The sequence below is a fragment of the Dreissena polymorpha genome, chromosome 3, assembly GCF_020536995.1.
Source record: "Dreissena polymorpha isolate Duluth1 chromosome 3, UMN_Dpol_1.0, whole genome shotgun sequence".
Lineage (NCBI taxonomy): Eukaryota > Metazoa > Mollusca > Bivalvia > Myida > Dreissenidae > Dreissena > Dreissena polymorpha.
In genome coordinates, this window is record NC_068357.1 from 98,987,986 (window position 1) to 99,002,100 (window position 14,115).

At 33.3% G+C, this 14,115-nt stretch overlaps 1 protein-coding gene across 1 annotated transcript; it reads left to right on the plus strand.

The window, feature by feature from the left end:
• The first annotated feature begins 570 nt into the window (after positions 1-570).
• LOC127872460 (uncharacterized) lies at positions 571-8,711 on the plus strand. The gene is made up of 7 exons (XM_052415792.1): positions 571-682; positions 1,459-1,560; positions 4,298-4,316; positions 5,334-5,393; positions 5,654-5,716; positions 6,413-6,739; positions 8,363-8,711. Exons 1-7 carry the CDS (start codon positions 571-573, stop codon positions 8,709-8,711), a joined length of 1,032 nt encoding a protein of 343 aa, XP_052271752.1.
• Positions 8,712-14,115: the final 5,404 nt, after the last annotated feature.

The following is a 14,115-nucleotide window of genomic DNA, read 5'->3' on the forward strand; positions in this document are numbered from 1 at the left end:
ATTTCGAAATTTCCCTACATGGTAGTATGATTTTGTGTTTGTTTTTTGAAATGCTTTGTACTTCTAACCAAAATGCATTCTATAAACCACATAACTGTATAGCCCTAAAACGATACGTCTAGGTGAGATTATGTAAAGAAGTTGTTTACAAAGCGTTATTCATTATCAATACAGTATATACCCTTAATGCATTTTCTGTGTTTGACGACTTTATATTATAGTCCATGTTTGCGTTTTGCTGTTCGTAATGTCAAATTGTTTTTGTCAGTGTAACTAACTAAATTGTCTTTACTTTTTTAACGAATACATGTTTAACAACTGTTCAATCAAATAAAATACTAACACGTGTCTTGAATATTTATTTGAACACAATAAGGACCGCCGGACTTACCGGTACGTTTTTTGCAACAATCGACCACATATGATAGCGTTACATTCGCCGTCGTATCCGGCTCCTTCAACGGCGGGGATCAAACGCTCGTCCTGCAGTACAGACGATTGAACAGAAATTCGTTATGGGCGAATGGCTCGGTAGCTCCCGTCGGCAAGGAAAAAGATGTCCTAATTGCGATGACGGTGGGTGATCTTTTGCAAGTGACCGAATACGAGTTTAGAGTGTATGCCTTCAACGTGTATGGCCAGAGCGAGTACTCGGCTGTGGTGCGTGTCGCAACTACCCTACGTATGTATACACATGCGTTTGTGTAATTTTGTATTTTTAATCATGCTAAGTGAATGTTTAAATACCAGACGAGTAAATAAAACAACACAACGCTCAGGGCTGTGAAAATGAATGCACTAAGTACTCGCCTTATGTTGTACATTTCTTTTATGTATTCATAATAATTTCTGATTATCATAATCTCAAATGCACACGCATAATTATATTCTACAATAATTAAGTAATGGTCTATTGTTATAGAATCGGAACTTTGAACGGTTCGGATTATTTTTATGTTATTTTGTCATGTAAAAAAACAACAACAACAAAATAAGGCAAGGTACGAAAATAACACTACCAAGTAAAACTGAAAACCCGTTTTTTATGAGAAGGTAGCATTTGAAGTTGCTTTCGCGAATGGCAAATTAAAAGGTGACACACGCAAGACTATTTAATTATTTGGACTTGATAGTTTTTTTTATTGAAGTTTGAAATAACATATTGGGTATTTTTATAAAGTATAAATTGCATTACGCAATATTACAGTCTGGTTTACCGAGAGGTTATGGTGATTTTAAGTCAAGTGAACTTAAATCAGATGGGGTTTACGGTTTTTCTAAAAAAAGAAATTCAGCTGTTAATGTGCACAGTTTCAAACGATAATGTTTAAGGCATGCAATGCAAAACTTAGACGAAAGACAAAGTATGTGAACAAGTATCGTAAAGTCTTAGAATGTTTAGGGGTTTAAGAATTCGTTCTTTATTTGGAGATTAACTTATGACTACTATGTTTCTAGATGTTGCCATGGTCGTTGGGAGTGCAATAGGCGGCACTGCAGTCCTTGTTCTGATCGTCCTGGTTGTGTTCTTTGTGTGCTTGAAGAAGAAGAAGAAGCGCGGTAAGATGAAACAAAAACGATTTGCTGCTTGAAAGGGCAGCTATGATGTCATACATTTATATATTAATATAATTATACATGTGTTCATTATTTTAATAGATATATTTCATAGACTTTTGAGAAAAGTCTAATTGTGTTTTCCGAAGTCGACAGGGCAATTCAAAATATTGCGCTCGATGCGGTGGGAAACTTTTTTTTCATAGTTTTTCCTAATGGTAAATGAAATATCTTTTTTTAAAATACTTCTTAAAACAAACTTGATTTAGTACAATAATTTTTTTTCTGAAATTAATGATAATAATAGACATAATAATAATTTGTGTTTGATCTATTGTATGGCAATGTCCTGAAACTGTTAAATTGAGTTCTTCCATGGCATAAAATACCACTGTGAATGAACAAAAACTGTCACGTGACCACAAAAGTCAACGTCAGTAGTCATTTTATGACAACAAATAGCCGCGCAAGGGAGGTTTTTTTCCAATATCTTTGCTGATCATCCTCTGACTTTCATACGACCTAGTGCACGCAATATGGCATGCATATAGCTTTCGATCGGTATATCACGCGTTTTGTGTGTTGCTCTGGTTTTCGAGAACACTTCGGCGCTAATTTCCATTTAAGAAGCAAACGTCATTAGTAAAATTACAAAGAGTCAGTGGTCTCGAAAATTAACGATCACAGAACTGTCTATGCTTTACCGGACGAACATATATTACATACGTCTATGCATAAACAAATACAAATATCTACCAGATATTAAAATAAAAGTTTAAAGAGTGAAAACAAATATGGCAAACGTCAGTAGTACGTTTAGGAATGGCAAACGTCAGTAGCAAAAATAGGCAAACGGCAGTAGCCGAATAAATGCAAGCGTTTAATTTAATGAAAAACGTGTTAAACAATATAATTTATGCTAATTTAAATTTAAACTAGATAGAACTAGTTAAGATTGATGTCATAAATTAATGCACGACATATATAAATTCTGCAACAACAAAAATTAACTAATGTTTAAGTGATATTATGTGCATCTAACAGTTTATAGGTGTCTATCGCAACCGTTGTTTATTTTTGGTGTTTTCACTTCATATACACGTATGTTCGTTAATGCAGCCTCAACATATTGAAAAAATATCCCGGAAAGAGAAATATAATGCTTGTGAATATCAACCGTACTTTTGTTTTGACAACTGACGACAGGAATGCTTCGATTTACAATGTGAATCTAAATTGAGTTTTACGCAGATTCGTTCATACGACGGCTATTTGTTGTCATAAAATGACTACGACGTTGACTTTTGTGGTCACGTGACAGTTTTTGTTCATTCACAGTGAAATACTATGTCACTCAATATATTTTTTGTAATTAACTGTTTGTTCTCTTTTGTCTATGGCGTTCTTAACAGGAACATTCAAAGTATGAATTATATAAGTCACCTATAGTAACTTGCATTCATGAAATATTTTGAACGAGAAGCTGTACTGTGAAGTCATTTTCTAAAATTAACACTTGACATGGTGTTTAAATGTTGTAAATCTCCTTACAAGAAGTAAATGTATTTAATTTTATATAAAGCCAACTTTTAAATTATTGAAAAATGATATTTATATATTTGTGCTTACAGATGAAAAGCCTGCGTAAGTAACTGTTATATAATTTTCATCTAATTATATCATATATTTAATATATCAAACTAACTTAAGCTTACTAGATTAAAAAATATATATAAATATATATCGAAAATGCAAATTGTCAAAGCGCATCATGGTATTTATTTGTTTTTCAGATCATTCGTCCCGTTACCTAACATCCCCGCTACTTCAGAAGGGCAGAAAAGACACGGTAAAACGAACTAATAAGAATTCTTGATTAATAGCAATAATTTGTTTAGAAAGCTTTCATATAAAAAATAGTTTGATGGGGTAAAGATAAAATGTGCAAATGTTTACTTGTACTGCCTCCGAATTGCTCGGATACTTTTGCAGTATTCAACAATTGCAAAAACAGCTGTTTTGTTTTCGCTCAATGCCGTCGCCAATTTAACATAATTTTTCGCATCGATGTTTTGCGACAGCTCTCAAAATATACTGATGCCTATTTGTTTGTTTCTCCTTTTAATATTTGTTTAATGTTGAATTTTCCCGAACATACCAATGGAATATACTATAACGGAATATTTTTATAATACGCCCATGTATGTTGGTGTTCTGACAAGGTATCGCACTGTTTCATGCAGAAGATAGACTATTCGAGTATCAACGTCATTATTGCACTTGTTTTAATGCGTTTGTTTCGTTAGTGAACATTATACAGTTTTTGCGAATTGCTTTGAATATTGAATATATAGCTAGACTTGTTATTTAAAACATAAAATGTATCGTATCTATCCTCATGTGACTCGTGTAGTAGATAGCAAATCGGTTTCCTTGGAATTTATGCAGTAATCGTTTAACACTGTAGTCTACAGTACCTACAGTGTTGGTGTATTGCACATATGACTTAATTCGCTTTAACATGCACATTTCATGACTGAAAAACATAGTGAAATGTTTGTATAAAGACTGATCTTGGGCATAAATAAGTTAAATGTAAACGACATAACAGAATATTTTACAAGCAGTTTGTTAGTGTATGTAAATTCAAATAATTCACAAATAAACTTTATAGCTGTCTTAAAATATATTGTTTAATTTCTGTTATATGCACACACATTTTGATATTCTCTTATTCCAGGACAAGCAAAGAGTCACGTGTAAGTGTTTCGTTGAGTAATTCTCACTGTTTTAAAATGTTTTTCTTTAACTAAGTTGGCTTTTAAAAAATTATTGTTTCAGGGTTTAAATACCAAATATCTATTCTGCGGTTCGAATTTGTGTAGTTGTGAAACAATTAAAATGTAATTATGTGCGTTTGTCCAGTAGATCTGATCCTCTCTTGAAGTAAATGCAATGCCTTTTTGAAGCATTGTGTGTGAGCAACATCATGAAGCCATAACCCATTATTGGAAGAAGCAAATCTGCTTTGAGAATGTTACTTAAAAAACTAATTTCTCTTGATATCTTAAGAGATAGTGAACTTGAAAGGATGGATGGGCCGATGATAGCAATTTTATGAATATTCAGACTGTGGTTTTCTGATCAATCTGTATGGTTTTAAAATTTAAGTCGCCATGATATGATAGCAGCTTAAGCTATTTACGCAAATCTTATTGAAATTAAAGGTGCAATTGAGCATCTTGCAACTATTTGTATAATACAATTAAACCTAGAATCGATAGAAGATTGTTTTATGTTAGTTAATATTGTGTTAAAAAAGACATTTTGTATAAATATATAACCGAATAATATCTTTTAACTCGATTTCAGATTTTAAGCATTCACTTAAAAAATGTATTAAAACAAAGCGAGTATTGTATAAAAAGCAGGCCATTCTCAAGCAAAGTCATATATTTGTAGAATACTGCAAACAATTTCATAGCATATTTTACTTTCGCACGTGATTTTCGTATATTTCGTAATATATATTTATATAAAGTGGCCGAGCTGAAAGCTTACGCAATTGCATAATGTGAGGGATGGCCGACGGGGAAGGCAAAGCGGCTTAATGAAGAAAAAAACAACAATATTGTAACTTTAAATGCTAAGAATCGTATAAATACGTTATCCTAATAAACATTCAATCGCAGCACAATCTCAATGTGAATTATACATGTATTTTCTCATGAACAAAGCATTCCGCACTTGCATAGTTATTTGTTTGAACATTTTAGGTATGCCGAGGGTTCTACAGCAACTGAAAACACCTTCCTGAATACTTACACGACTGAATTGTATGTATTTCTTCATGTTTATACTGCGTCCATCAGTGATGTGTTTAAAACACAAGCCTAAAAAAACACTTCAATGTTTTACGTTAAAACGCATTTAATCGGTAATGGATTAAAATGACAATATTAATATTTGTTTTAAATAAAACAAGGTTTAATTCATTTTAATTTATTTAATGGTTATTGTAACATTATAGACTGTTTGTTAACGCCGAGGTAAATGTGCAATATTTAACGTATACTTCTTTGTCATTTTACTACAGTTCACCTCTAAAAGTCTATGATGACGAGTCCTATGCCAACTCAGTTGGAAAAGCCCTAGACAGGTTGTGTTACATTGACTTAAGTTTATTGTTTTTACAAAGAAACATAGCTTGTCAAAATAAACCCGTCCAAATGTTTATTAATTATTACATTGCAATACTAACACGATGAACGTAATAGTTTCCGTACAAAAAACTTGTGAAGAAAAGTGTATCGCATTTATTAAGGGTTGATTACATAATTGAATTCATAAAACATGTGCATGAAGTTAACCGAGTACAAAATATATGAAAACACAGATGAAAAGGAGTTGACGAGCTGTAAAATTAATATATGCTTCCTTTACAAACTCGATACCACTGTTATCTTCTTCAAACAAATCCCTTGTTAACTGGAAAGTTTAATATGATCAAACGTTAACGATGAACTTGACCTTTGCTTTAAATATCGACTTCAGATTGTGGTAACACTTTCTAAAATATGAAACATAATTAATGATTTATGTATGGTCCTTATATAGTTTCTTAATTGTTAATCTAAATGTTCAATGAATACGTACATAAATCGAGTCCGTTTAATATTTCGACGACAGTATTGTTTTGTTTTAATTTAAAAAAATCCACAGAATAATATGAGTATTTAAGTTAGGCAAATCTACATGCAATTATACAACCAGCATTAATATAAGTAGGTATTCAAGAACACTATACAATCAAAGGATATTCATTGATTTACCGATGCTATTTCGGGCTTTACAGACAAACATCAACGGACAGTAATCGGCGTGACAAAGTCAAACACCATTCAAACGACGAAGAAGACTACATGAATTTGCGTTTGGGCACCCCACAAAGCATGGCTGGCGATAAGACTGTTGAAAACCGCACGTATGGGACTACACCCTTAGCACAAAAGTCTATCGATACAGAGTTGGAAGACGGGGGTATCAGCATAACGATAGCACACACGTCTGCAAAGATCCCTTTTGCAGCGCGGTATGGAAAAAGCGTACCTATACAAGAGGAAGAAGATGATTATTTAAAAATGGATGCACCAAGAAAACCAGATGAGAAGAAAGGCGACGAGTATGTCCTTAATGTTGGGTTTTATTATCCCTAAAGTAAATGCATTCATATGCAATCATTAAATTATACTTTCATTTACATTATTATGTTAATTGTATATTAATTAAAATGTGTTAAACTGAAAAACGAATAATATATATAACAAAGTATTCAACTCAAATACACCAGAAAACGGGGTGCATAGCTTTGATCAGCCATAACTTCATCAAGTGTGCAGCGATTTTCAAGAACGCGGTCTTATTCAACGCAGAAATGAATGAATTTCCTTTCTGGAAATGTATATATCTTGCAAGATTTTATACCACTACTGGGTCAAATTTTAAGAAATAGCACGATACACAACTCGCGTGACCTTCTCGTTGTTGATCAGACCCGATTAATGAATGAAATCTTCAGGTGTAAAGATACACCTTTGCACGGGACCAATGCAATCACTCGTGTGTTTAAAATGTCGGCCAGATGAAATGTATGTAAACAATGGTTTCAAACGGCGCTGGGAAATTAGTTTTGATGCATAATGTAACGACAAGAACGGTAAGAATGCTTTTTCATACGTGTTATTGAATTATGGTACCGAGGTCCGTGAACTTTGCAGGTAAAATGCCCTTTACTCCGTGAAGATTTCAGTCTTTGATCGGGTCACATCGAAAACGAGTAGGTCACGCGAGTTGTGGATCGTGTTATATTTTTTAATTTGACCCAGCATTTGTTCAAATCTTGCAAGATATGTACAATTCCAAAAAGGAAACTCATTTTTCTGAGTTGAATAAGACCGAGTTTGTTAAAATCGCTGCACAATTGATGAAGTCATGGCCGTTCAAATCGATGCACTCCGTTTTCGGGTTATTTTGAGTTGAAAACCTTGCTATATATATTGTTGATAATTAAAAAAAATGTTTTTTTGAAGAAAAGTTTATTTTCGTTATAATTTGATTATTTTACATTCAAAATGATGTTTTCACTACTTAATATCATAGTCACACGCTAACCACCTGTGTTACATTGCAATACTTACACGATGAACGTAAAAGTTTCAGTAAAACAAACGTGTGTTTTTGAGTAAAGCGTATCGCATTTATTAAGGGTTGATTACATTATTGAAATCATAAAACATGTGCACGAAAATAACCGAATACAAAATATATAAAAACACAGATTCAGGCTCATTGAGATTGTTTTGACGAGCTGTAAAGCAAATATATATGCTTCCTTTATAAACTCGATACTACTGTTATCTTCCTAAAACAAATCCCTTGTAAACTGGAAAGTTCAATAAGGTCAAACGCTAACGATGCACCTGACCTTCGCTTTCAATGTTGATTTTAGATTGTGTTATTTCATGGTAGCACTTTCTAAAAAATGAAACATGCTTATTTACATAAATGATTTATGTATGGTCTTCATATGGTTTCTTATAAACACGTACATGAATCGAGTCCGCTTAATATTTAGACGACAGTATTGTGTTTTTTAATTAAAAAGATCCACATAATAATAGTAGTATTTAAGTGAGGAAAATCTATATGCAATTCTAAAACCAGCAATAACATAAGTAGATATTCAAGAACGTCATTCAATCAAAGTATATTCATTGATTTACCGATGTGATTGCGAACTTTACAGACAAACATCTATGGACAGTAATCGGTGTAACAAAGTCAAAGACCATGCAAACGACGAAGAAGACTACATGAATTTGCGTTTGGGCACCCCACAAAGCATGGCTGGCGATATGACTGTTGAAAATCGCACGTATGGGACCACACACGTAGCACAAAAGTCGATCGATACAAAGTTTGAACAAGGGCGTATCAACTTAACGATAGCACAAATGTCTACAAAGACAACTTTTGCAGCGCGTTATGGGAAACGCGTTCTTATACAAGAGGAAGAAGATGATAATTTAAAAATGGATGCACCAAGAAAACCAGCTAAACATATGTATGAAAACACTCAGCTAACGCCGGTTTAAACCAAATCAAAGGAGATGAAAGGCGACGAGTATGTTCTTTATATTGGGTTTTATTATCTCTCATGTAAATGCATTAATGTGCAATCATTGTAATGATACTTTCGTTTACATGATTATGTTAATTGTATATTAAGTTAACTGTGTTAAACTTAAAAAAGAAAATATACAAAATTAGGAATACAATAAATGGTGTATTTTCGGTTTGGTGAATCAAATTTGCAGAACATGACTTTTCAAAAATATTGAAGCAAACCAGCGAATGAATATAGTTTATGTGAAGTGCTAATAAATAGTAACATTAGACTTTGTGTACAGAAATATTTTTGTATTATGCTAAAACATATATTTCGGAACATTTTATTTAAAACATTCACCTGTTTTCTTTACAGATTTGAATGATGACGTAACATTGCAGAAGTTAAACTGAACAGTTGTAAGTATACGTGTGATATACACACTCGGATTGATATATTGCCTTATATTCTCATTATAAAGCAACTTTCTGGAAACCGAACACTTGGTCGGTGCAGTACATGAACGTTACATAGAGATTTCAATGTAGTTTATTCGTAGATATTAAGTGTCTGAAAGAACATGTTATGCCGTTGTCAATAGTTTTCATCATAATTTGTGAATTCGATTTATATTTCTACTGTGAACATTTTTTTGTAGATCTTTGGTACGCATTGAATTCAAACTTTCATTGTAATATTCATCTCGATGCATGTTTATCTACAATAAATTACTTAATACCGCGATTGTGACGTAAATGTATTCCATGAACTATCTTACAAAGCTCTTAAATATTCAAAAGAAGTTATTATATTTATATACACTCAGTAAGCGTCCGATACCCGAATATCACTCTTTTTGTAAAAAGGAAAGGCAAAAAAAAAAACCCATTTTAGCGTATTAGGCTTCTGAATGATACGCATGGGCGTTTAAAATACGTGGACTTGTTCAAGTAATTCTTCAGGGCTCAATTGTCGAGAGTACTATATTCAAACGTGTTATATGTGTGTTAACAAGGGTCCTTTGCAAAGACATAGAATGTCTTAAAGACAAAGTAAATATCACATATACAGAAAACAAGTTAAGTCTCATTACGAGTTGTGGAAAACAAAGATTTCATATAACAGCGTTAAACGCGATTTTGTATTACGTACCTTTGCTTAGAACCGGACTATGTCTATTCGAAAGTGACAAGGTTTCAATCTTCCAACTTGTCAAGTGATTTCTGTATACATTCCACCAATCGTTTATTCAATACTACAGCATCTTATTACTTTTACATTAAATGTTCAATAAAACAAGTGCCTATTGCAGCAGCGAATTTCGCTGCCCCTACATCACCCTGAAGTACTGATGAAGACGACTACGAGGACACCTATACAAACAGGAAGCATATAACCTAAAGAACGTTTTAGCTTGTAAATGAGTGCATATTACTATAATGTAATCAGATACATGCATTATTGGTAGACTAAACATGCCTGTGTTGAATAATGATAGCGTACATTCAATATGACTTTCTTTCTTCACCGATGATGTTCATTATATAAATTTTTTATTTACTCAGAATCAAATGTTGCCAATATCTTGGAAAGATACACACTCTGACCGTGTTTTATCAAGACTAAGTCATACATATAGCTTCTAGAGCTTTAATTTAGACTCACATTCGAACTCAGCCTAGATAATAGTATTGTCAAAATATCTTTAAGATTGAGATTCCAATACACTTTCAGCAAGAATGAGTCATTATTTCTTTGAGTGTTCATATTTTTGTGCCTGGTGTTTGGCTGAGTGACCTACTACTGACCCGATTGAATCGGATTTGGACTTGGCCTAGATATTGCCTATGTAAACATTCTGTCCAAGTTGCATCAAGATTGTTTTCCTTTATGTATAACGTGGTAACATGTCGATAACAAGATTGAACTAAGATTTGACCATGTGACTTACGTTATGAACCCACTCGACCGAACTTTGTTCTAGAATATGATTAATACAACTTACAAATCTGGACTGCGCGGATTGTGGTAGAATAGCATGGCCACGTTTTTTCGTATTGATTGAGGCCAGATTTCTTTTTAAGCTTATGTTTAAATGATACACGTACTTTGTGTTTTATAACTGTTGAATTCGAGTGTAAGATGTATGATATGACCATGTAAATACTTTTAAAGTAGCAATGTAAATATATATGTATGTAAATATATATCTGTGTGTGTTTTTGGATATGTTTGTATTGTAAAAGTCAAGACTATTGCATGGATTAGGTGTGCGAAAGTATGACGTATACATACATATAACGAGAATGTATCGAGCATAAACAACACGTTATTTGATTCAGTAGTTCTTGTACATGTACATACTTATTTGTCGTCCTTACCGTTTTTGATTCGCGTTTTTATGATAAGGCTTTACTGTTTATCACACGTTTATCTCTGCTTCATTTGAACGTATCTACGTATTCCATTTTTCCTGTTAAGAATTTTGATAGTAGCATTTTTGATGACTGAAATCCATTTATACTATATAATATGTTTAAGTGTGTACAAATATTAAGCATACGTTGCCTTCAAGTATGATAGATGCATTTCATGAACGTAAATTATTGTCAAAGTCAACACATAAATGATTCGCATACATGTTACACAACATGTTTTTTGAATTATTAATGTTAATTCTACACAATTTAGTAATGACTGTTTAAAGTTAATGACCTTGGGACTGTAAATACATCAACTAATGTTATGTCCGCAAGCTAGTTGCGTTATGTTTGCATCGTTGTGTCTCTCAATGTATTTTCATATGCATGTAACCAATATTCTGCATATATATTTTTTCAAATAAATAAGATTCTTCAAACCCGTCTAGTATGTCAACATGTAATACACATTTCACAAATTGATGCTAAACTAAATTCTCTTTAAGGTAGAAATCGACAGAAGCTTTCCACATTTTCGGATTGTATTTTGGATTGTACATTGGGTTCTTATTATTATAATATAAGTATTTTGATTATTTACGTTGACTGACTGCCTAACTGACATAGGCGTTGTTTTACTGTATTTTGTGCTTTCAAAAAAATGGCAAGCATACTTTTCGTGTCACTGATATTTTAAAAACTGGTTTTGTCAAGTTAAATGAAACCATGGTTAGGTTGCTAACCAGACCACACCATTTGTGCGGAAATCAGTATAACAATTATTTTGACGGCAGTTTTACCCATACATATTAAAACTTGCAGCTGTGAGTTACTGGTGTAAATCTGCCTACCTAATATTGGTAAACAAGATGAAACAGAAAAGTGTGAGTATGTTAACTGACCAGGGCGATTAGTGGAACTCACAAAATCCGTAACAAGCAGCTCTTCTGTAATGTTCCTCACTTGAATGAAATCAATTTACTCTAAGAATTCCCAATATGATTCCTAGTATAATTTTTAAGTTTTGAACTGAACAAGATATTCAAACGACAAGACGAAATCATCCGAATTCAGTATACATAACTCTTATCTCTATTTTCTGGAGCATAATAATAACACGACTTTTATTTAGTCGACGAGCGCTGTTTTAACCTAATATGATATTGTGTGCAGTTATGTGCCATCATAAAAATGCATTTTGAGCGATTTAACACAATTCTACGCCAAGAAGAGCTTAACTTTTAAGTTAAGGTTAAGCCATAAAAACAATTATTTAACAATGACCAGCACATATTGATATGTAAGTTAATAACTAATTAAAATTACACTTTATCACGTATACTGTGGCCATATTGTGTTAAACCGGTGTTTCCTTAAACGATTTGGTTGATGCCAGACTCAACTCTTGACTATATAAGTATAGATCAGGGTACCTAAGTTGTTGAATGCGATGGAAAAAAGGCGACTAGACAACACAAACGGAAAAGTAATTTGTTTCAACTAAAATTGCCAAAAAATACGGTAGACAAGTCGGATGAACTTTGTTTCGTTATATTGTAGACAATTGCCAAATAATTATCCAACGACAAGCACAATAAGTTTGGAATTAATTTATTGTTTAAGTTTGGCAATAATATCTGTCAAGGCTGAGTTTAAACAACAAATGCATAGTTATGTTTTCAAAGAATTAATACATTAACCAAAATCATACAATAACATTATGATAGCTTATATCCCCCGACACCGGAAGGATGTGTTATAATAGGATCATGCCGAAAAAAGGTTCTCGAAAGAACTCGTTGAGTGAGAGAATCTTCCGCCAAAAAAGCGGCTATTATAACACGATTGCCTAGACAGATATACAAACATGATGGGATTACAATGGAAATATACAAGTGTTTTCAAATACAAATGAATATATGGCGTTTGACAAAGTTTCAAGTAATAGATCATAACACGTGCTGGAGAGGTGTGTAAAAAGTCTTGGGTTTTCAATGATGGTAGGGTAACTTACGTAACACCCTCCATTCTTAATAAAAAATGTTGAGATATTACAGTTGAGACGTCGCCTAATGTTATTCGCAACTCTATTGCTATCAATCTAACGCCAAGTCAAACGGGGTAGTATTTGAGAAAATACCAACATAGTATTTGGAACTAACAATTGTAGATAACGAACAATTGATTTAAAATGGTACGATATGTCAACCATAGAGCGCGGGCCAATTTCGTTTCCACCACAATGAATAATGAGCAGATCACGGGGAGACAAAACTCAAGCAAACAGCGTATAGATTCATCCAGGTGATCTAAACGCATACCACCTCTATAATCCCATGTGATTTTAACCCCCAAATTTGGAGACCAAGATCAGTGCCCCCTGCCCTTTCTTCTGCCCTATGGTACGCGTCCCTGATGATGGATGAAACGACAATCCAACCGTGAATCGTGTTCCCTACAAGAACCCCGATACATATAACTGTTGCCATGATGTGATTTATATAATATGTTGACATTGTCATCCTTATCACCATTATTCTGCACGTCCTTATTGTGCAATACATGAAACATTATCTTTATAAAGTTCTTCCGGGATGACGTCCCAGCTCCGGTAGAGACCCGGCACCGGTTTCTCTACCAAGAACCATAACTATGGATTTATGTAAAACCAAAGGTGATCGCCGTGCTTTTAACCATAAGCCATTTGGCAGATTGGTATCTTTATAATTTTGAAAAACTAGACATCCTCTGAGCTCGGGCGCTTTATACAATGAATACAACATTATCCTTTATCCTCATTATTCCTTATCTCATTATATTGTGTAAATGAAACATTATCTTTATAAGGTTCTTCCGGGATTAAGTCCCAGTTCCGAAAGAGACCCGGCACCGGTTTCTCAATCAAGAACCATAACTATGGATTTATTTAAAGCCAAAGGGGATCGCCGTGTTTTTAACCATAAGCCATTC

Bases quoted from the DNA above. Each gene is read 5' to 3' on its own strand.
- LOC127872460 (XM_052415792.1), top strand. From the start codon at position 571: ATGACGGTGGGTGATCTTTTGCAAGTGACCGAATACGAGTTTAGAGTG. The intron at 683-1,458 runs GTATGTATACAC...CTATGTTTCTAG, and splicing joins GCGTGTCGCAACTACCCTAC to ATGTTGCCATGGTCGTTGGG. The intron at 5,717-6,412 runs GTTGTGTTACAT...CGGGCTTTACAG, and splicing joins GTTGGAAAAGCCCTAGACAG to ACAAACATCAACGGACAGTA.